The following is a 20,634-nucleotide window of genomic DNA, read 5'->3' as shown; positions in this document are numbered from 1 at the left end:
TTACTCATTTATCAGTTGTTTCCTGCATTGATGCCACTACTAGAAATCTTAAAGTCCACATTCTCTGAAGGATTTGGTTACAAAGTGTGACTTTATCAAAATTAGAAGGAAAGACCTAGCTTGTTCGCTTTATTGTTTGTAAGTACTGTGGCTTACGTGGCTATTAGCTAAATGCAACCTTAAGTAATATGATGTAATGTAAATTGAATTGCTCTCTGGTTCTTTTTTTTAGCTTTCTCCTGCATTACGCAACAGATTTACAGAAATATGGTGTCCACAAAGCAATGGCCGTGATGATTTGATACAGATTGTAAAACACAATCTTCATCCAGGATTGTCTCTGGGTGGAATAAACAATCAAGGTGGGTATTTCCCTGTGTGTTGGAATTCAAACATTGTTAAGAAAAAATAATAGTTTGGAGGCTGCTAAACTTTTCTCAGAATTTACACCACTGTGTCTCTTTTTCTTGTAAGTACATCTCTGAGGACACTTATGAAATATTTTGGACTCTACTTCATTGCGTATGTTATATGGCTCGCCAGAAGTAGGATCAAGGCTGTATTTACTCCACCATCCAGGTGGTTGAATTATCTCTAGCCCTTCAGTGCCCAATCTTAGTTTCAACGTAAGGTGTTGAAAGAACTGGTACTTCGACTTCTTTCAGCAGCTTCACTGTTACTGTTAATCACATGTTTCTGTCTTATTACTCGAATTTAAAAGGATCTGTAATGACAATACAGGCATGGACTTAATCTTCAGTTATGCTGCCTGTTAGGATATAGAGTACCCATCCATGTTGCTCCTGTGTTACAGCTGTACCTACTTTAGTGATGCTTATTATACAACAGTGTAGTAGATGGGACCAATAAAATTACTTGATAACTACATTTTTGACTCTTCTTTTCAGGGGCAGATATAGCAGAGCTCATGATGGACTTTGTTGAATGGCTGACTAATCAAGAGTTTGGTCGCCAGTGTATTCTCAGCGTGCGAGACATCTTGTCATGGGTTAATTTTATGAATGTCATGGTAGAGGATGAAGAGTTGAATTCTGGCACGGAATATAGCCTTCTTTACCTTTCTCCAATGATGTCTTTTATCCACGCTGCATGTTTGGTATACATTGATGGAATAGGATCGGGTAAGTCTTCAGTGCTCGTTTGGTAGCAGAAAATAAGAAGGTATATGTTTGTATTAATATGTTTGAGTAGAATGCAAACAAAATGCTTTGGGCAACATAGAACTATCTTGTGAGAAGTTTTCACTTCCATTTAACGATATCCTGTACTTCATATGCCTCTTTTGTGCTTTCAGCAACATGAATTTGAATAATACCAGAAGCTTAATTAAATTAGAGGTAGTAATAATAATATTACAAGGGCTAGCACACTAATTATGAAAGCCTGTGGTTTTTATCGAGTCTTCTGAACTGGTGTGATACTTAATTAATTAATTGTCGGCATCTTTGCATGCTAGCCTGTATCATGTGCATAGCTCAGAATGCATCTTTGCATGTTCAGCCACTGGCTCAGCTGATAAGTAGGAGATATGGGAGTGGGGAAGAAGTGAAAAGCCACAAGAAGAGAAGGGGAGAGAAGGCCTGGGGGGACTATGGCAAGGTATCAGGATGATAGCGATGGTAGAAGAAAGGGATTTGGAGATAAGGTGTCCTTAATTCTGTTTCTTACAGAAGAATTTGTCCATGGTAAATAATACTGGAAGCACTGGCAAGCAAAAGCACTAACATGAAATACAATCCTGAAACAGAATGCCGCACAAAAATGGCATCTGTGAAGGAACTGAGCTTCTTAGTCATAAGGTGATCGTGCCTAGTTATGTTTGTAAAGCACGCTTAACTTTTCTAATTACAGGTACAACATCCTGCTCAGCTGATACGGCTTTATTAGCTCGTGAAAAATGCCTGACATTCTTATGTGAGAAAATGAGTCAGCTCCTTGAGCTGACTGATTATCAGAAGAATGAACTAAAGATTTATGACAGAACAAAGGAAAAAGAGTTTGTGTGGATGGACAACTTTATGGGAATCCACCCCTTTTTTATTCCGAGAGGCAAGAGACTTTGTGGGAGTGGGTGGACGCTTATTGCATGGTTTTATTCCCAGTAGTTCTGTTATTCACTAAATCTAAGTAGGATGCCTGAACCATTACAGAACAATTTATAGTTCTCAAGCCTTAGAAAAATGCCTTTTTTTGCCTTGAAGCATGTTGATTACAACTCAATTGCATTTATTAAGATGACACATCTGTTAATTGCTTTCTTTGACTTTTTAAAATTACTGGTTAATGACCTAATTTTAGTAGACTTTTTTGGTGTCTAGAAAGCTGCTTTAATTTTGAGTTGTAATTTTCTGTCACTTTACACGGTCAGAATGTCTGCTAATTTCCACTAACTAAAGCTACAGCTCATCCTGGGCCTTGTGAAAAGCGTGGGAACCAGGGGTCCTGGGTACAATACTAAACAGAATGGAGACTAATGCCCTTCCTTGCTGTAGCCTCTCAAAGGTTTGCTGCAATTTTTGCAAAATTATTTAGTCCCTCATGTGGCAAATTAATGCAAATAGAACTATACAAATACTGCTTTGTACCCTTAAAATACAGTGACGGGACTAAAAAGCGATGACTGTGAGCTTTCTAGTTCAGCTGGTTAGTTTTTAGTACGCGGAACTATGTGTTCCTAGTGCTATATTAATCATTCATCTTTCAACGTTTTGATATTCATGGGTTGTGTTAGTCATGCATAAAACTGCACAAGGTAATGCTTTTTTGTAAATCGCTTAGTTTCCCTCTGCTAATTAGATCACAAAAGGAAGGCTCTCTTTCATATTAAACAGGTACCAAGATGTGTGAGATAAATTGGTGATTAATATCTTGTATACCTTAACAATGCTGTATTACAGAATTTGGGGAGTGATGTCCCAGTGAGCTATACTGCCTGGAATTTGGCAGACAAGCTCTGTACTCCCTCCTCAGTATATGTCATAATAACAGTAAAGAAAATATGTGCTTAGCAGCGCACATTAATTAAAGCACTCTTCCTTCACAGAACTAGCAGTGTATGGAACAGATTAGTATGTTGTTCTATAACATGACTGAATTGTATCCTTCAGTGCCAAATTTTCAAAAGCTGCTTTTGAGTTTTAGGTCCACCTGTCGAAGTTTCATGGCAAAATACATTGTGTATTCATATGCTTTTTGCAAAATTCCACATAAATATGCAGAGATGGGCTGCGACACAGCTGTGGGTCAAACAAAAAGTGTATGTGCCTGATCTCTGAGAATGGGATATGGGCTTGATATCCGTTGCTTGCTGTAATGAGATCAGCAATTAACAGACAGAATGATCTCATTCAGAAGCACGCTGTCAGCAGCTCCAGCATAAACATTCTGGTTTAATTCTTTTCTGTTTTACCTTTCCTTTCTTTTAGGCCCTGTACTCCAGAGAAACAGCATTACAGATTATGCTCTAAATGCCGGGACCACAGCAGTGAATGCACAAAGACTGTTAAGAGCTCTGCAGCTTAACAAACCTATTTTGTTGGAGGGGTCACCAGGTGTGGGCAAGACCAGTCTAGTTGCTGCCCTGGCAAAGGCCTCGGGAAACTGCCTTGTTCGAATCAACCTATCTGAGCAAACGGTAGAATAAAGTATTATCTTTGTAACTTAATGTTTACTGCAGGGAGGAGGTTTTGTTTAACTTAAAAAGCGTAGCTCTTTTTAACTTTGGCACTGAGTCTGAAATGTCATTTTTTTGCTTCTTGGTCTCAAGATAAAACTAAATGGGAAGGGGGAACCAGAAAGAGCAGTGAGCTTCTGTGAGCGAATGCCAATGCTCAGATTTTTATGTTCTTTTCAAGTGAAGACATGCATATCTTTGTCTACTGTGTTTTTCTTGGCTTCTGCAAAGCTACTTGAAAACAGCTTTAAGGCTTTTTAGCTTTTCTGTTCCAATTTATTAATTTTTTTGTTCTTAAATATAGTAGCTGGTCACTGGAGTCCTGGAAAAGCTTTTAGCAATTTGTAATTTCTGAAATTTAATACTTACGTTTTAGCTCTATTTAAAGGGGAGGGAGAAAATGTGAGGTAAAGTTTAACAAAAGTTGTTTATAAACTTTTGTGGAGTTTTGTAATATTTTTTTTTTTTCTTCCCCATTCTCTACTCCCAAAGGATGTGACAGACTTGTTTGGGACAGACTTGCCTGTTGAAGGTGGGAAGGGAGGAGAATTTGCCTGGCGTGATGGACCGCTACTAGCAGCATTAAAGGCTGGACACTGGATTGTATTAGATGAGGTAAATTCAAGTTTAGGGCCCAAATAAAATGGGATGTTCTGGAAGAGCAAAGGTGATGATTTGGCACGTAGGATAAATATCTTTGAGGGTTGATGTCTAAAGTTTGCTTTATTTTAGTTACGTGCATCTAGTGCCCCATTGAAAGTGATTGTTCCACTTAAGAGAAAATTTATCTCCCTCTACTAAGTCCCTCTGCCATTTGGCCCTCCCTCAAGGGCCTGTAAAAGATCAACTTTGACTAGACCGCTTTTAGACAAGAGAACAAGGATTGAATCCCACCCTGAATTACAGCAGAAAACTGAAAATAGATTTGATTTACATTTGAGAGATGTTGGGAAGAGTGTCAACAGAAGTTTTGGTACACGTGCTCTTATATGGATATCGTTTCACTGAAATAGAAGGCCTTTTGCTGGGACTAATACACTGTGTTAGGTACTGATTTAATTGAGATGAAGAGTTCTGTTTTGCCAGTGTAAACTATTCTGCCACCACAGGTTTGTTCATACACCAAATAGCAAGTGCTTTCAAGCATATGCATGCACAGAGCTCATTTGCTGACACGTGTTCTAATTATTGCAGAGTGCAAAATCTTCAATTCTTTAGCTGTTTGTATGCCTTTTTCCTAGTGTAAAGAATATCATTCTAAACAACCATGATACTTAAAAAACCCAGACTGCCTTCATTTAAAAACCAAACCAGCAAACAAAACATTCTGGATGCCACAAATGTGTGAACATAAGTTCAGAAGAAAATTCCTGAACGTGCAGGTTTTACGATGGAGAATTGTTCTGTTATCATGGTGAAAACAGAGTACAAATCACAAGTGCACATGAGAAAAACTGTCAGTTATAGTTTTGTTGCTCCAGTGTAACAACAGTCCAGCTGGAGGTAGTACTATATAACAGTGCTGGAACTGCAAGGAAATTGAATTTTGTCTTCTGTGTATCGCAGCCTGATAAACTAGAGATTATGCTGAAGTGTTTTGTGGAGCATTAATATTGTATCCTTATTTTTTTCATCAGTTGAATCTGGCTTCTCAGTCTGTATTAGAGGGGCTCAACGCATGCTTTGACCACAGAGCGGAGATTTATGTTCCAGAACTGGGAATGAATTTTCATGTGCAGCACAAGAAGACTAAGATTTTTGGATGCCAGAATCCATACAGACAAGGAGGTGGAAGAAAGGGTCTGCCCAAGTCCTTTCTTAATAGATTTACGCAGGCAAGCTTATTTGTTTGGTTTAAACTATGTCATTATCCTGTCTTGTAATTTTCTGACCATATCAACACTCAGTATGCTCTTGATTCTACAGGTGTATGTTGATCCACTGTCAGCAGAAGATATGGAGTTTATTGGAAATACACTGTTTCCTGCTATTGATAAAAGCATTATTGCTAAAATGGTTGCTTTCAATAATAAGGTAAATATGTATTTTAATTTCTTTTGTGTAGAAGTAGGCAGAACGCAGTAAGATTTTGTGGGAGCATCTTACAGAATACTCATTTATAGAGTGTGAGAGGAAAAAGCAAAACTGAGCTGAGCATTAGAGAATTACTAAAGGAGGGACAAACTAAATCATACTTTAGTTCCTGACATCTTCAGAAAAGTGAATACAGCTTTCTCTTTCTATTGTTCTCTGTCTTGTCAGCAGTGCCAAAGGCAGAAGTTCAGCTGAGTTTTTAAAAAATATTGGAAGACCAGCACATGGGTGGAATAAAAGACTACTTTTTTTTTGTTATTATTTTACGGGTTTTATTTCTACTTTTTCCAGATTGACAAAGAAGTAATGACTGAAAAAAAGTGGGGACAGAAAGGAGGTCCCTGGGAGTTTAACTTACGTGATCTTTTCCGCTGGTGCCAGCTTATGCTTGTTGACCAGTCACCAGGATGCTATGATCCAGGCCAGCACGTATTTTTAGTATATGGAGAAAGAATGAGAACCAGGGAAGACAAGGAAAAGGTGAGCTGTGTTCTCCTTCCTTGCTCTTCAGAATGTTGGGAAGTATTTCTAGAAATCCAAGTGTAAATTTGAAGATGCTTTGCAATTCATTCATAGGCATTACCTCTTAAAAAAGAAAAATAGCTTTGTTTGTGGTTTTGTGGTTTAATATACGTACCTGCTCCCCTTGTCCTTTAAAATATCAATTACCTGCTAGTATAAAAGCATAAAGCTGGTGTAAATGAAGGCAGGTAGAGTAACAAAGGACTTAGAGCAAAACATAACATATTCTTGTGTGATTCTGTATTAAATAATAACATTCTTATAGAAGTGGCATGAGTTGCATGCATGTTTGTGAGGAAAGAGAAGACAAATAGCACTGAGATATGTAGAGATTATTAACATTATGGTTAGAAAGCATTTGTGTCAGTACAGTAAGTAAAAAATAATGTCCCATAATTCTGCCCTTCCCTGACAGCATTTCTAAATTGTTCTGGCTTAGATTTTACTGACTTTTCTTTTTCTGTCGCTTCTTTCATCTGCCTGTCAAATTGCTTCCCTCATTCTGTTAAACTTGCTGCTCAAGATTCCTCTAATAAAACACACTCACTGCAGTTGTTACTCTACCTTTGCCACCTTCTTATCCCTCTCTTGCGTAGAAATCCTTTGCTTTTGTTTAATTTCACAGCATTTAAATGGTATTAAACTACAAGTCAATCAGTTACTTACTGAGTGTGACTGGATATTTTTCTCATGGGTTTACTTTCCCCTTCCTGTGGTGGTATTATATTTTTGTGTGTTATCAAAAAGCTTATTTATGGCATGACTCCTTTCTTGGTATTTTGTTAAAGGGAAAGATTACTCACAGTATTTCAAGTCACAGGATAGTGTGATTAATAAAGGGGTTGCTCTGGGCAGCTCACACTCACTTTAATCACTTGCTGCACTTTGAATGAAATGACGCTTGTGATTAAACTGTGTTAGCTACTGTCACGTGGCTGTGAAGCTGAGAGGGAATGCTACTTTAGAAGTAAATCTTTAGAACAATAGATGACTTAAGGCTGATAAGTCTCTTTTTTGCTCTTTCAACTGTTTTAGGTTATATTTGTATTTAGAGACATTTTTGGCCAGGAGGCTGATGTGTATACTGGAACCAGAGAGTTTCACATCACTCCATATAACGTTCAGGTAGGCTGTTGTCAAGAGGTTTTGTGAGTGGAGAGAGAAGGAAGCAACTTGCACAGATGAACTCCCATTTGCCTCTCTGATTACTTACCCATGTGTCTCTCATTTCTTCCAGATAGGTTATTCAGTTCTTTCTCGTGGTAACTATATTCCTCGTCCTGGCAGAAGTCTCTCGCTTCTGCATCATTCGCTGCAGTCCCTTGAGCCTATAATGAAATGTGTGCACATGAGCTGGATGGTAATTCTGGTGGGTCCGGCAGCTGTTGGCAAAACCAGTCTTGTTGAGCTGCTCGCCCATCTCACTGGCCATCAACTAAAAATCATGGCAATGAACAGTGCGATGGATACAACTGAACTCCTGGGTGGATTTGAACAGGTAAATACTGTTTTGGTAATATGGCAATATTTCTCCTTCCTACCTAACAGTGGCCAGTCCGCTGTGATCTTAGCGTTTAAGCACCAAATGGAGTCTTAGGTGCCACAGTGTTCTGGATCAACTAACTCCATAATGGTATGTTTGCAGGTTGATATCAATAGGCCATGGCAGCGCCTGTTGGAAAAAGTGGAGAATGCTGTGAGCACACTAGTAAGGGACAGTCTTCTCCTGACAGAAATTTGTGCAGATGATGCTGAACTTGTGCTGCGTGCTTGGAGCAATTTCATTCTGAATTACAAACCCAAATCTCTGGGTGAAGGAGGTAGAAGTGTTACAGCTGAATTAGTGAGCAAACTGGAGGGAATACTTGTACTTACCCAACGACTGAACAACAAAATAAATTCTTACTCAAAGGCAGGTATGTATGGTCAATGATTTGAAGTAAGACTGTATATTTCTCTGAAGAAAATAAGAGAAATCTATAAATCTGCCGTGAAGCTTGAGAAAACTTGGGGGTGTTTTATAGGTTCTTTGTAGTCAGTACTGTTGCTTGCTTCACACTACTTGCATAACAGCCTAGCTACTGAAAAAAATTACATTGGTGAGGGTTCTTCAGGTTTGTTTTTTGTGTAGTTACACCTGGTAAGTGATCTGTCCTGTACTGAACTACTCAACATATGATGCAGTACAGCTCTTATCTTGTGTTCCTAAGAAAGGGAATTTGGATAGTCTATTCTTGTATTTGTTCTCTGAAGGATTACTCAGCTGAGCTTTACAAATGTCAGCAGAATAATGCATGGGTTGTTTGTTTGTTTTAATCATTGTCTAAAATATGGCATTAATATCCATCAGACTTCATCTAATGGGAGAGAAGGGATGGAGAAAAGTGTCTGTTTAGGGAGAAAAGTGTCAGTCTATCTAGTTTATATTTGCTTGTGGTCACAAACCCCATGTGTCCTCATGGATGTTGCCCGTGGGAGGCTATTTGAAGAGTTGGAGCCTCTGCTGTTATGTTCCCCTAAAAAAATAGGAAGCATATATGTTTATTAACAACATAACTACTATTTTTTCTTGAATGGAACAGGAAGCTATCTCAGTAATGTGAGTCTTGATGTAAGATGTTCTTCCTTTCAGAGTTTGCTCACCTGGTAGAAGAGTTCCGGTGTTTCAAGCTGCAGCAGGCTCAGGCTGCGGACCGTAACAGCCATGGCACTTTCGAGTGGGTGGATGGGATGTTGGTTCAGGCCCTGCAGTCTGGAGACTGGCTGTTGATGGACAATGTTAACTTCTGCAAGTAAGTTTTCAGTTGCCTTGTTTCACTGAGTAAATCCCTTGACTTCCCTAATTTACTTTGCCTCTTACTGTGTGGTTCACAACTGAACGTTTTGCATTTGATAACAGTATGTGGGAGCAGGAACTTAAATTTTCTGGAAGAGTGTCTTCCGTCTTAGACAGCTTAGTAGTTGATAATTTTCCTGTTACCTTTTAATGTAATTAGCTGTTTGGCTTTTTGCTTAAGACTGGCTGATATCAGAAAGGTATCAAATTGTTACTTTTTATAACCATATAAATTTCTCTTGAATATAGCCCTTCTGTGCTGGACCGCTTGAATGCTTTACTTGAACCAGGAGGCGTTCTTACCATGAGTGAGAGAGGTGTGATAGATGGCACAATTCCTACAATATCTCCTCATCCAAACTTCAGGTGCTTTGCTTTTCTGCTCTTTTTTCCTTTTTTTTTTTTTTTTTTTTTTTAATACTAAAGAGCAGGTTTGGGGAAAAAAAATATCAGTTGTGAGCCAGTCTTCTAGTATTTGAAATGCTGTTCAGGTTGCCGTGTACTGTAGCGACACTCTGTCTGTCGAGGAAGAGAATTGCACTGTGATGAGCATATGATCGAGAGCTTAAGAGGCTTGGCTTTATATCCCTGTTGCAGCACAGACTATTACACTGGAAAATTCATAGCAATATACCTCTGCCTTCTAATTTAGGATTTCAGCACTTCCCTGTCTTACTGTAATGGAGTTGAGGATACATGTGTTGAAGATGGTGAAGTATTCGGATATGTTGTTAACGAGAGCTGGTATATGGACATAATTTTCTTCCCAGCTTTTTCCACCGCATCCATAAATTTGAGTTTCCTGCAGTGACAGAATTTCAACCAACCAACCAACCAAAAACCCAAAAACAAACAAACAAACAAAACCAGCAAAACCCCAGACAGTCTGTATTCTCTCAGACCTGAAGTAGTCTCTGGGAGAGATAGGAGGAGAACATACGGAGTATTCTTTATAATTCCTACTTTTTATAAATTAATGAAAAGAATATTGGCACTGATATGCTTTTGGCTTGTCTGAATTGGAAGCAAGATCTTTGACTTTTCAGAAACCTGTTTTTGCTGAATTGTATCTCACCAGTTTTTTCCTCCTTGCTTTTAAGAGGTGTCCGTTGATAGTACAGACTTCTTGGGTGTTGGATACTTTGGTTTTTAAATAGCAGAAATTTATCTGAAGCCATTGCTACGACTTTTAAAAGTCATCTTTATTGCTCAGAGGTGTAGTTTAACTTTTTTTTGTAAGTAGGCAAATGATAAAGTAGATATAGCTCATACATAACTGAATTAAAAATCATGCAATATATCTGTGGCTAATTTCAAAATAGAAATCTGTATGAATAATTATACTTTAAATTCAGTAAATGTCTCTGGCTTTCTAGATATCAGTGTCCCCATTTTTATGAAGGTGAATTTACTTTATTGAGGAGCAGACTTGGTGGTTCCGGAGTGCTAGTTTAAAGCTCTAAGTTACATCTTAAGAACCTAAGGCGGTTGGACTAGATGATCATTGTAGGTGCTTTCCAACTGAACTATTCTGTTCTAATATCCCACAGGCTTTTCCTTTCCATGGATCCTGTTCATGGGGAAATATCCAGAGCCATGCGGAATCGTGGGATTGAAATTTACATTCCTGGGGAGAACGATGGAAATGTATTGAGTAATCTGGATTTGAAGTTACTCCTGCATAGTTTGGGTTTAGTAGGAGATAGCATCTGTGATGCACTTCTGTCTGTGCATTCAGAAACTAAGGCAGCAATAGCAGGTAAAGTCTGTTCAGTACTTGTTAATATCTCAGGCTCACTACAGATATTTGGATTAACTCTTTAATATTAAAGCTTGGTTATTTGATTGTGTTATGTTACGATATAAGTAAAGGCATAAAAGTATAATCCAGTTGTTTTGCATTGTTTTTTTGCCTTCTCAGGAAGTAGGCCCCAACCAAAAAGATAGTAACTGGAGCGGTTTGTAAGGAAACATCAGACACTGGCAAATGTCAGTTGTCTATTCCTGTAGGAAAGGCAGTATATTCTAAGTGAAAATCAGCAAAATACAGAGTTTGCACAAGGCCTATTCAAATGGTCCTTTGGAGCAAGATGACACTATGTTTCGTTCATCTCCGCTGTTTAACATCTTATTTTGAGCTGGTCACCTGTTATTTATAGTCTTGTCATATTTTGTTATTAACCTTAGGAAGAACCCATTCAATTTTCAGGACCCAGTAGGATTCATTTATTTTGGATCTTCCTCAGGGTCTAACGTGGTGTTTGTCTTCAGAGGTTTAAAGGGCTTACAATTACTAAACATTCATATCGCTGTCTTTCAGGTTCTGTGTCATCTTTGTCACCTTTGCTTCAGGCTGGTGTCTTAATTGTGCAGCAGATAGAAAGAGGCATTGGATTAGCAAAGTCTTTTTACAGAGCCTGTTGGGAAGTTTACGGGCGCTCTCAACAACTGCAGATTAACCAAAAGGTAAAACTCGGGTGTTTAAAAGCTCTTACTACATCTAGATATGTGAAAAATATCATTTCATGAGGCTTAGTGTTTGAGATCCTCTGTTTTCTTAGTGCCTGAGCAAGGTGTTGAGGAAGATGGTGCTCTTGGAGAGATGAACCAAACAATTTTAAACCTTGTCTCAGGCATCTGTCGGATGATGAAGAGGAGGGGTTAAGTCACACTGGGACACTTTCTGTATCTTTTAGATTCTGAGCCTTTTTTGGCTCCAGTGTAATCAGTACAGTTCTGCATGTAACTAACAAATCAGTTGAAGCTCCAGAAGTTTGGTGGGTTTTTTTGTATTGAATAGTGAAGTACAGTGAATTTCAGCTGTTACCTGTCCTTTCATGACATATTTTCTCAGGCTGGTGGCATGCTACTGGAGACAGAGGTCAGATGAGTGAGAGCTGCATAAAGACTGTCAATCTGGGATGTGCTTATTGAGATATTCCCCAGGGGATAAAAATGGTTTGTCAGACACCTTGTCACTCCTGTGCAGCATAAGGGAGGCAGAGGATGTCCCAGCTTCAGCTGAGACTTTGGGATATTAATAATGATTGATCTATAGCCTGAAACACTGCACAATCATATGGAGACAGCAATATTCACTTCCTATCTTAAACTGTACAGCATGTTATTTCACTTGTGGTTGGGATGTTTTGGTGCTTTTATCATGTAGGTTATATAGGGTTTGTAGAACATTTGATTTTTAGTGATTTCATAATAAATACATATAATTAAAGAGTTCCCTGAGCTATTTTACTTGGATACATGTTTGAATATGATTCTAAGCTGCTTTTTGGTTGTTTGTTGTAGCTTGTGTTAGAACTGGTTACGAAGCATGCTTCCTCTCTGGCTTCCCCTGAAACTTGGGGTGACTCCTTGCTAGCAATGGGATTGTGGCCAGACTCCCTACCTACAGGTCTGTTTGCAGCTGAAGACTCACTTCTTTCGACAGTCCGGAGTGATGCACAGGTCCTAATGTATTGTCTGAATAGATTAAACCTTAAAAACTGCAGGTAGGCAAGAAACACTTTTTGTCTAATAAATAAGAAAAGCTATGTGTGAAATACTGGTGGCATGTCATTGTTCCCTGCAAAACTGTCTTGAGCAAATTGTGTGGGCAGAGACTGTGGTAGTCATACTCTGTAACTGAGGCTCCTGTTAGCTTTCTATGCAATAACTACAAATACAGGTTTAATTATTTACTGGTTTATTCTTCAGTCCAAAATGCTTTACTGTATTCAATCTTCAATAAGTTCATTTGACCCATTTTGAGTTTAGTTAGGAGTAGGCATTTAGCAGAAAATGTGAATTCAAACACTGGGTTTACAAGGTAATAAAAGCCCTAAAAATCTCTTATGTTGGTTCCCTTCTGAGCTTTAAAAAAATGAGTATTTAATTAGTTTTAAATATAGTAATGATCCTCTCCACTTTCTGCTTTCATGTAAACAATTATTCATTAGTTATTTTAGGTCCAGTAGCTTCAGGTGAAAAATTTCCTCCTTCAAACAGAGCTGTTTGAAGGAAGTCTGATGTGAAGGAAGTCTGATGCGCAGGGGCCATATGCAGGAACTCATTTAATGATTTCTTGAGCAATATACCTGTTACTTTCACAACATTGGTACAAAATCTTCCTGCCTGCTTTGCTTAGTGACCTGCTGTGGACAGGTACTATGGTTTGCTTCCAGCGAAAGAACAAGCTGTAGAAGTTAGTACTAACATATAATGTTGAAATTGTAAAACCTTAGCACCATGCTATTTTTTCTGTCAGTGTCACTTCTCTCCTATCTTTGTCTTTTTAAATTTACCTTTGCATATTGTTCTGGTGCACAAATCAATTAAATTTCTCAGTGAAATGCTGTGCATGTTCACTTCTGGCACTGCATGAATTTTTGGTAATAGTGAGTATTTGGTAGTAGGCACACCCAACTGATTTGAAATTGGAAAATGGCTTTAAAGCTAAATAAAGAAAAGAGGAGAGATGATTGCTTTGCTACCTTCTTTCCTAGAGATGGTTGCAGGCAGCATAGCTTGACTTGCAAAATATATTCTTTCCTGGAACTGGCAGTTCGAGTCTTGACTGCTGGACTCCATGGTAATAGTGAATTCCTAATAGTAGGCACACCCAACTGATTTGAAATTGGAAAATGGCTTTAAAGCTAAATAAAGAAAAGAGGAGAGATGATTGCTTTGCTACCTTCTTTCCTAAAGATGGTTGCAGGCAGCATAGCTTGACTTGCAAAATATATTCTTTCCTGGAACTGGCAGTTCAAGTCTTGACTGCTGGACTTCACTTCTTTGTGTTTCAGGACACTACCACTGACTCTGCAAGATCTTCAAAAAATTATGCAGTCCACTAATCCTGAGAGTCTCAGATTCAGTGCTGTTGAGATAGATGCAAACTGGATGGATGAAATGGAAGTTCTCCAGGCTTCAGTGAAATTGTTCATAGAGAAGGCAACCAATCAAGATTGGACATTGAGAGTTAAATGGCTTAACTCCTTAGCCAAAAATCTGCCACAGGTGCTTGGTATGTAATTATTTAACTTTCTCTTTTGCCCAAGGGCTGGTTTATTATGTTTTCACAAATCCTAAGTCTTGAAATCCTAAGTCTTTTGTCTATGAAAACAGTCAGACCATTCAAATGATCCAATATAAAAGTTCTCAACTAACCACACTAAATCAAGGTCAGTGAGATCCCTGGGAGAGACAGAAACAGGTTGTGCATTTTAGGGACAACAGGAGACTTCGGGGTAAACATTGCCTTTTATTGTTCAAGCATGTGTGTAACTTGTACTGCTTCTATATTGCAGTTATTTTTTGGATACCTCTTGGTCTGTGTAAGCAAATATGCCTTTCTCTTCACTATTTTTTTTTTATAGTGATAATAAAAGCAGTAAAATGCCTTCTGTTTATTTAGTGTTAAAACACAAATTGATAGAAAGTGAGGAAACTGCAGAACTGAGATTTCATGAAGCTGTGTTCCCTGAACATTCAGGGTACCAGCTGAGATGAGGTATTTGTTGCTTAATTACATTAGGTGCATTAAACTTGTGGAGAATTTAGCCAGGCATTAGTCCAAGTAACTCACGGACCTAGCCTCCTTGTGCGGTGTGAAATCTCAGTCTGTATTGACTCTACATGAATGGGATTGCTCCCCCTTAATCTTGCTGTTTTTCCAGGCAATTGTGTCTATAAACTAGAAAATATCTAGAAAGTTACTTTAATGACAGGTTTGCTCTTCTGTGAGTTATTTTTATTTTATTTTAAATTGGGGGGAAAAAAGTAAAAAATAGATGTATTGAGAGGAATGTTTGAAGGTATAAACTCATGGATTTTCACAAAGCATATCTTTAACAGCATACATGAAGTATCACCAGTTTAACTAGAACTCTTTGCTGGATTTATCTCTTTGGCTGTGATATTCTGACTGCTTTTAAGACCTCTTGGAGCTAATACAAAATAAGAGCAACCAGCATGTCCAGAGTGCATGCACAGATAAGATTCAGGTTTCTTGTGCTGGCTCAGTTGAAGTTATTTTTAGTTATTTGTACTAAGTGCTCTGTCTCTTACACCTGTGTTTTCTCTCCTTTACCTACAGATCCAGTGCGGATTCAGCTGGAAGCAGGTGCTGTAGCCCTTGGTAATTTCTATGCCAGTTCCTTGTCATCTGGAGTCAGTAACATGATCAAGTTGCTACAGCCAACGATGACAGGTATTTCTGGAGAAAAAAAAAAAAAAAAGTAACACATTAGGGCTTCCTTTATGTGTTCTCTGAACACAGTGCAACCCTTCTTAGATAATGTGTGTAACAAAACAAAGGCTAAATTCTAACTGTATGTTGCTTTTGTTGCAAAAGAAGTAACAACAAAGCCATTCTTGCTGTCTAGAGCTGCAAGTGTGGCAATTAAATGCATTCATCCTAGGCAAATTAGGTATGCGTGCTATGACTATGAATCCCGACTGTATATCTATGGCCCAGGTGTATTCCTACAGCTCGGAGTTAAGCGATGTTCTTAAGAGTGATGCATATATCTACTGCCTTTATTGCTGAATGGTTTAGGCATCCTGTTTTTTCCCAGCATTTATCGTGGTGGCCCATCTGAAACCTATGTTGAGGCCTATTTTCCCTTGGTGTTTTAGGTGGAGCTCAGGCCTGTGGCTACCTTTCCCAGCTTGTTAGGTGCATGAAAACTACATACAGTGACACTGGACGCTGTATGGATGGTTCTGGGTATCTTGCCTGGACTGTGAAAGGAAAAGAGAGTTAGACTTGAGTTTCCAGGCTGGTTTTTTTGGATGCTCTGGCCACTGTTTAATTTTCTTTCGCTGTTCTGTTCTACAGAACCTGCAGTCAAGTCAACTTAGTGCATTTCTGTTTGGGTATCTCGAGTGAGAGAGCTTAAGACTCTGCCTTCCTCTTAGGCTTCCTTATTTCTTTTCCTAGTTAGGCAGGGGGATCAAGGAAAGTCTTTCACTGAATAGTGTTTCCACTGCTGTCCTGTCTTGACTCGTTTGCTTTCCCAGATGAACACGTGATGCCTTTGGACCCAAGATGGAATATGCCATTTTTGGATATCATTAGAAATTCGATGAACTTTGATACAGAAATGGAACACACAGATCAGCTTCTAATCCTTTTGAAGTCTGTAGCAAATCGGTGAGTTACAAAAAAAGCTTAGGAAGATTGCCAGATGACTGCAATCAGTGCTGCATAAACACTTGTGGTATCTGCCAAGTATGTCTTTAGGTTTTGGTGGATGTGCTCTAAAATAGAGGTTTTGTACAGGTATTTAAATTACTTGCTTCTGTTTTCTGTAGATGCAAGCTATAACAAATCACTTAATGTAGGGGGCAGGGCTCCCAGCATTCATAGGTTGGAGTACTTCAAGGACAAACCAGAACTGTGGGATAAAGCATAAAAGAAGCAGAAGCAGCAGTGTGAAATCTCTGACATAAAACTTAAATAGTTGCCCAGCTTTGGGATTTGGACTGCTTTTCCTAATAACAGCAAAAAGTACACAGGTTTTGCAGTTACAGTACAAGGAAGCAGCTGCTCACATCTCCTACAGATGGTAGTGTTGCATCTGCTTTTTCCTTCCTGGTGATTGCTGAAGGCAGGAATCTGCTCTTTGTGAAGCTTGCTTCTGCAGAAACCGTATTCAAGCAATTAGTTATGCTGCACTTGATTCTTGTTTCATAATACAGTGAAATATCAAATGTCACTTTGTAGTTCATCATTCTCAGAAGGCAGAGGCTTTAAAATGATACTGAATTTCAAACAACTTCATTTTTAATTCAGGGCGGTATTATTTCTGAACCGAGAAAAAAGAAGCTACACTGAGAAGAATTTGATTACCAGCAAGAAACCAAGAAATAGTGTCTTAAGAATGTCTCTAGATTTCCACAAAGGTGGGTTGATTTTCACTGTTCCTTTCAGTTCTATGGTAAATTTGAAATATGGTTAATTTGCACTGTTATGGAATGTGTACTTTAAACACGGTGTGTCCTGAATGTGTGAAGGGAAATTGTGTGAACGTAAAGCAGTCAGATGAGGACTAGTATGATATGTGAAACATTATTCTTAAATTAGATATACCTTATGCTACAGCATTTAAGTCCAGCCTCTACTAGGTAGTCAGTGCATGTAATTTCTTTCTTAATTATTTAAACTTTAGGAAGATGGTGGAGAGAAATTGGAATTGTGTTTTGTCTTTAACGAGTAAGAATAGCCAAATTCTTCAGTTGTGCTTTTATTCAAATCCTCTTTCTATTGTTTTATGTAATAAGGATGTTTACTGCTAAAACAAAGGGGAAAAATTTAGTGATGAAGTTAGGATATTGCGTAGAAGCAGTTAATCAACGTTTCTTTTGTTCTGGATTATTTTTATATTAAATGCTTAGAGGTAATACAGAATTGTGCAAATAGTGAAGGAATATTTTTTGTTACTTTGATTCTTAGATCTTTTTGGGTTTCTTTCGCCCAACCACAGAGAGAATGTAGTGATCAGAAATCAATCCTTACTTGTTGTGTTATGTGGCTATAATATTCAGTCTCTCCCTTCCTTTCCGTCTTGCCCAAACTCAGATCCAGGAAGTTACACCTGCCTTCCTCATGCAGTCGTCGTCAACCTTGCTGCTTTCTTTGAACTTTGGGATGCGTTTGCGTTTCACTGGGTGAAGTCTACTCAGGTGGCCTTAAGTGATGATGACACGAATGACGTGAGTGGACTTTTCATAGTAAATTTATGGAAGATATGTGAAACTATGCAGTGTGCAGAACAATATTTTTAGTTTCAGGCACCATGAAATAGAGGGCAGTGTTCTTAGTGGTATTCAGAATAGGCCTGACACCTGGCAAATATCATGTTTATTTCAGTGGCTGTATTTGTGGTCAGTCTTCTCATTTCTTAGTGTGGAATGTAGGTTTTCAGCCTGCAGATATTCAGGGTGGGAATTACCTTACCTAAATGTACACACCTGGGACCTAGATATCCATTGTGCCATAGAAGTGCCTGTTTCTCTCTGTTAGTGGTAAAGGGAGTATCCACATCCATCTCACATAAAGATATCTGAACCTGGTATTCTGACATGTGTGTCACAGGGGTGGTTCCCTTCTCCCTCTCCCTTTTCAGACCATGAAGATCATTTTGCTGAAATCTGACAAATGACATTGTAGATTTGGTGCAGGGATTACTTATTTTTGACTTGTGTAGTTCCATGGCAGAGCCCTGCAGTATTTTTAGAAAACAAAGTTGAGTGCTTGTTGTGTGCCACTAAGTATAAAGCATTACACGATTCTGAAATTAATGGAAGTGACAATATTTTTGCATTTTTCTCCTGCTTGAAGTACAAATTGTTCTGTAACATGCAGGGCTAAGCAATGGAAAAACTGTAACCTTTCTGGTTTGTTAGATTTTATACTGCTTGCTGTGGCGTGACCGGTTCTGGGCAGTCTCTGACACTGTGACAGTGGATTCGCCAGGGTTGTCGCTTCTGTCTCTGCACTGGCACTGGGTTATGAAGCATCTAATTGACAGAATTCCTCAGATGCTTATCGGATCAGACCAGCACAAGTGAGTGGTTTTGATTTGTGTTTCTGTTAAATGAGTGTATAAATTACCCTTTTGTTAGTATTATAGCTAATTAACATTGTTTGCTGTTAGTGTCCAAGTTGTGTTCCATTAGTAATGCAAATGCAATGTATAACATAGCTGTTCATTTTAAAAATTCAGGTTTCTTAGCATTAGGCTTCTTCCCAAACCGTCATCGAGAATTTTTACCCATTTTCTGTACTTTAAAGTTAAGTTGCTCCTTTAGTGGAAGGTTAAGAGAGGGGACATCCCTTTCTCATGTGTCCTTTTACCTTTTTTTTCCCTCAAATTCTGATTTAACTGTGTGGTTTTGTTTTGTTTTTTGTTTGGTTTTTTTTTAATCTCTAAGGTTTTCCAAGGAAATTCAATCTGTTTCACAGCAGATTCAGAGCTGCTTGGCCAATCCTGCTGGTATTTCTGCCAATATGAAGATACTACAGAAGTCTTTAGGAAGACCTCTTCCTTTTAAGGTATTGGTACTCTGTTTGCAAAAGACTTGTATTTCCAGTGATGTCCAAATTTGCTTTAAAATAATCATGAAGATTTGTGGCACTTGCTTTCCAGGCCAGCAAAAATACATTCCTTTTGGACTTGTTAGATTGATTAAAAAAGCAATTTCAGCAATATGTTAATGTACATCTTTTTTGTGAAATGTATCACTTATCCAGATAGCGTTTCTACTATTGATTATGCTTTGTATAGATAGCAGTTATTTAATATAGACTGGTGGACAAACATAAATTACTGCTTGCTCTGTTCTGGATACTTGTGATTATCAACATACCACTTGATTTTTTTAATGAACATACGTGTATATAGAATAGAACAGGTACTTCCTTTTATACAGCATAGGATGGGGCTGCCTTATGGCTTACCATGAGAGAAGGCCTCTTAACTCTGGCAGTTTTTTCTTAAGTTATTTCACCAACTGGTGTCATTCAATAAAAAAAATCTTAAAGTAAAATTTTCTAAAGAATTTAAGTCCCTTTTTAAAAGCAGGGCACAAGTAGACATGTAGGTTTCTCAAGTTGGTGATTAGTAATTAGACCTAGGTTTTTATGGCATTATCTCTCAAAGATACTCAGCTGTTAAAAAATGCACATAGTTGCTTTGTGAGACTTCAAAGAACATTTAGTGCTCAACGAGAATTTTGGGAGGTTTTTCTAGGCATCCCAATGTATTTAAGTTGCAGGTGTAAAATGCCAACTTCTTTAAAGTGTCAGTAGCTTCTGGAGTTTTTTTATTAATTTGTGTATTTACTGTCCTTAGTTTAAGTAAGTTACTGTGTTGAGGTATCGTTTATCTGCATAATCTATGTAGTTTCTTCATGAGGGGGGAAAAAAAAAAACTTTACAAGGGGGAATTGTGGCCAACTATTTCAATTTCTGTCTTCCTGCTGTATTGAGTAGGGCTACAAAAGAATTATTGTTAAATTGTTGCAGGCTGGTTTATATATACTTGTATTTTAGTCGTGTGCGTGTGAATTTGAAATCTTATTTCTGACTGCAATTATAGATCCTGTTTGTTGTTTCAGCAGCGCTAATAACACAAATTGCCACTTGTTCAAATGTCCTTTTTATGTTTCCAGGATCAGCTGGGCATGGAATGTTTTTCTCAGTTAAAAGTTCTCAGCAAACCACTTAACATCTTGGAGCTAAGATTAGTCTTTGGAGAAAGTAGATGGCAGGAAAAAATGTGCTGTCTGAAGATTGCTGCCACTGGATGGAAGATGAAGAAAGCATTGCTGCAAGCTGATGGCCTGATAATTAGAGCTAATCATTTAGAAGATGTTAGTCTGGGTAGGTAACACTTTTGAAGACCCTAACAGGGTGATTTCTGCCATCTCCAGTCTTTCTGTATACAAGCGGAAAGGATGTGAAATGTTCCCTGGCAAGAAATAG

General features: G+C 38.3%; 1 protein-coding gene across 1 annotated transcript in view; it reads left to right on the top strand.

The window, feature by feature from the left end:
- Positions 1–20,634, top strand: part of MDN1 (MDN1, midasin homolog (yeast)) — a 100,381-nt gene that overhangs the window by 36,447 nt on the left and 43,300 nt on the right. Inside the window, exons 34-57 of the mRNA XM_009887536.1 lie at positions 233–362; positions 909–1,142; positions 1,873–2,070; positions 3,447–3,655; positions 4,187–4,309; positions 5,332–5,529; positions 5,621–5,728; positions 6,080–6,268; positions 7,346–7,435; positions 7,548–7,808; positions 7,956–8,226; positions 8,943–9,102; positions 9,396–9,512; positions 10,697–10,905; positions 11,467–11,612; positions 12,453–12,655; positions 13,949–14,169; positions 15,241–15,354; positions 16,167–16,299; positions 16,942–17,051; positions 17,728–17,861; positions 18,555–18,715; positions 19,083–19,203; positions 20,322–20,532. Coding sequence (XP_009885838.1) covers positions 233–362; positions 909–1,142; positions 1,873–2,070; positions 3,447–3,655; positions 4,187–4,309; positions 5,332–5,529; positions 5,621–5,728; positions 6,080–6,268; positions 7,346–7,435; positions 7,548–7,808; positions 7,956–8,226; positions 8,943–9,102; positions 9,396–9,512; positions 10,697–10,905; positions 11,467–11,612; positions 12,453–12,655; positions 13,949–14,169; positions 15,241–15,354; positions 16,167–16,299; positions 16,942–17,051; positions 17,728–17,861; positions 18,555–18,715; positions 19,083–19,203; positions 20,322–20,532 — 4,051 coding nt within the window. The remainder of the gene's footprint in view (positions 1–232; positions 363–908; positions 1,143–1,872; positions 2,071–3,446; positions 3,656–4,186; positions 4,310–5,331; positions 5,530–5,620; positions 5,729–6,079; positions 6,269–7,345; positions 7,436–7,547; positions 7,809–7,955; positions 8,227–8,942; positions 9,103–9,395; positions 9,513–10,696; positions 10,906–11,466; positions 11,613–12,452; positions 12,656–13,948; positions 14,170–15,240; positions 15,355–16,166; positions 16,300–16,941; positions 17,052–17,727; positions 17,862–18,554; positions 18,716–19,082; positions 19,204–20,321; positions 20,533–20,634) is intronic.

This window comes from Charadrius vociferus, unplaced genomic scaffold (assembly GCF_000708025.1).
Source record: "Charadrius vociferus isolate BGI_N301 unplaced genomic scaffold, ASM70802v2 scaffold185, whole genome shotgun sequence".
In the NCBI taxonomy this organism is placed as follows: domain Eukaryota; kingdom Metazoa; phylum Chordata; class Aves; order Charadriiformes; family Charadriidae; genus Charadrius; species Charadrius vociferus.
This window is presented reverse-complemented; position numbering and strand designations above follow the sequence as displayed.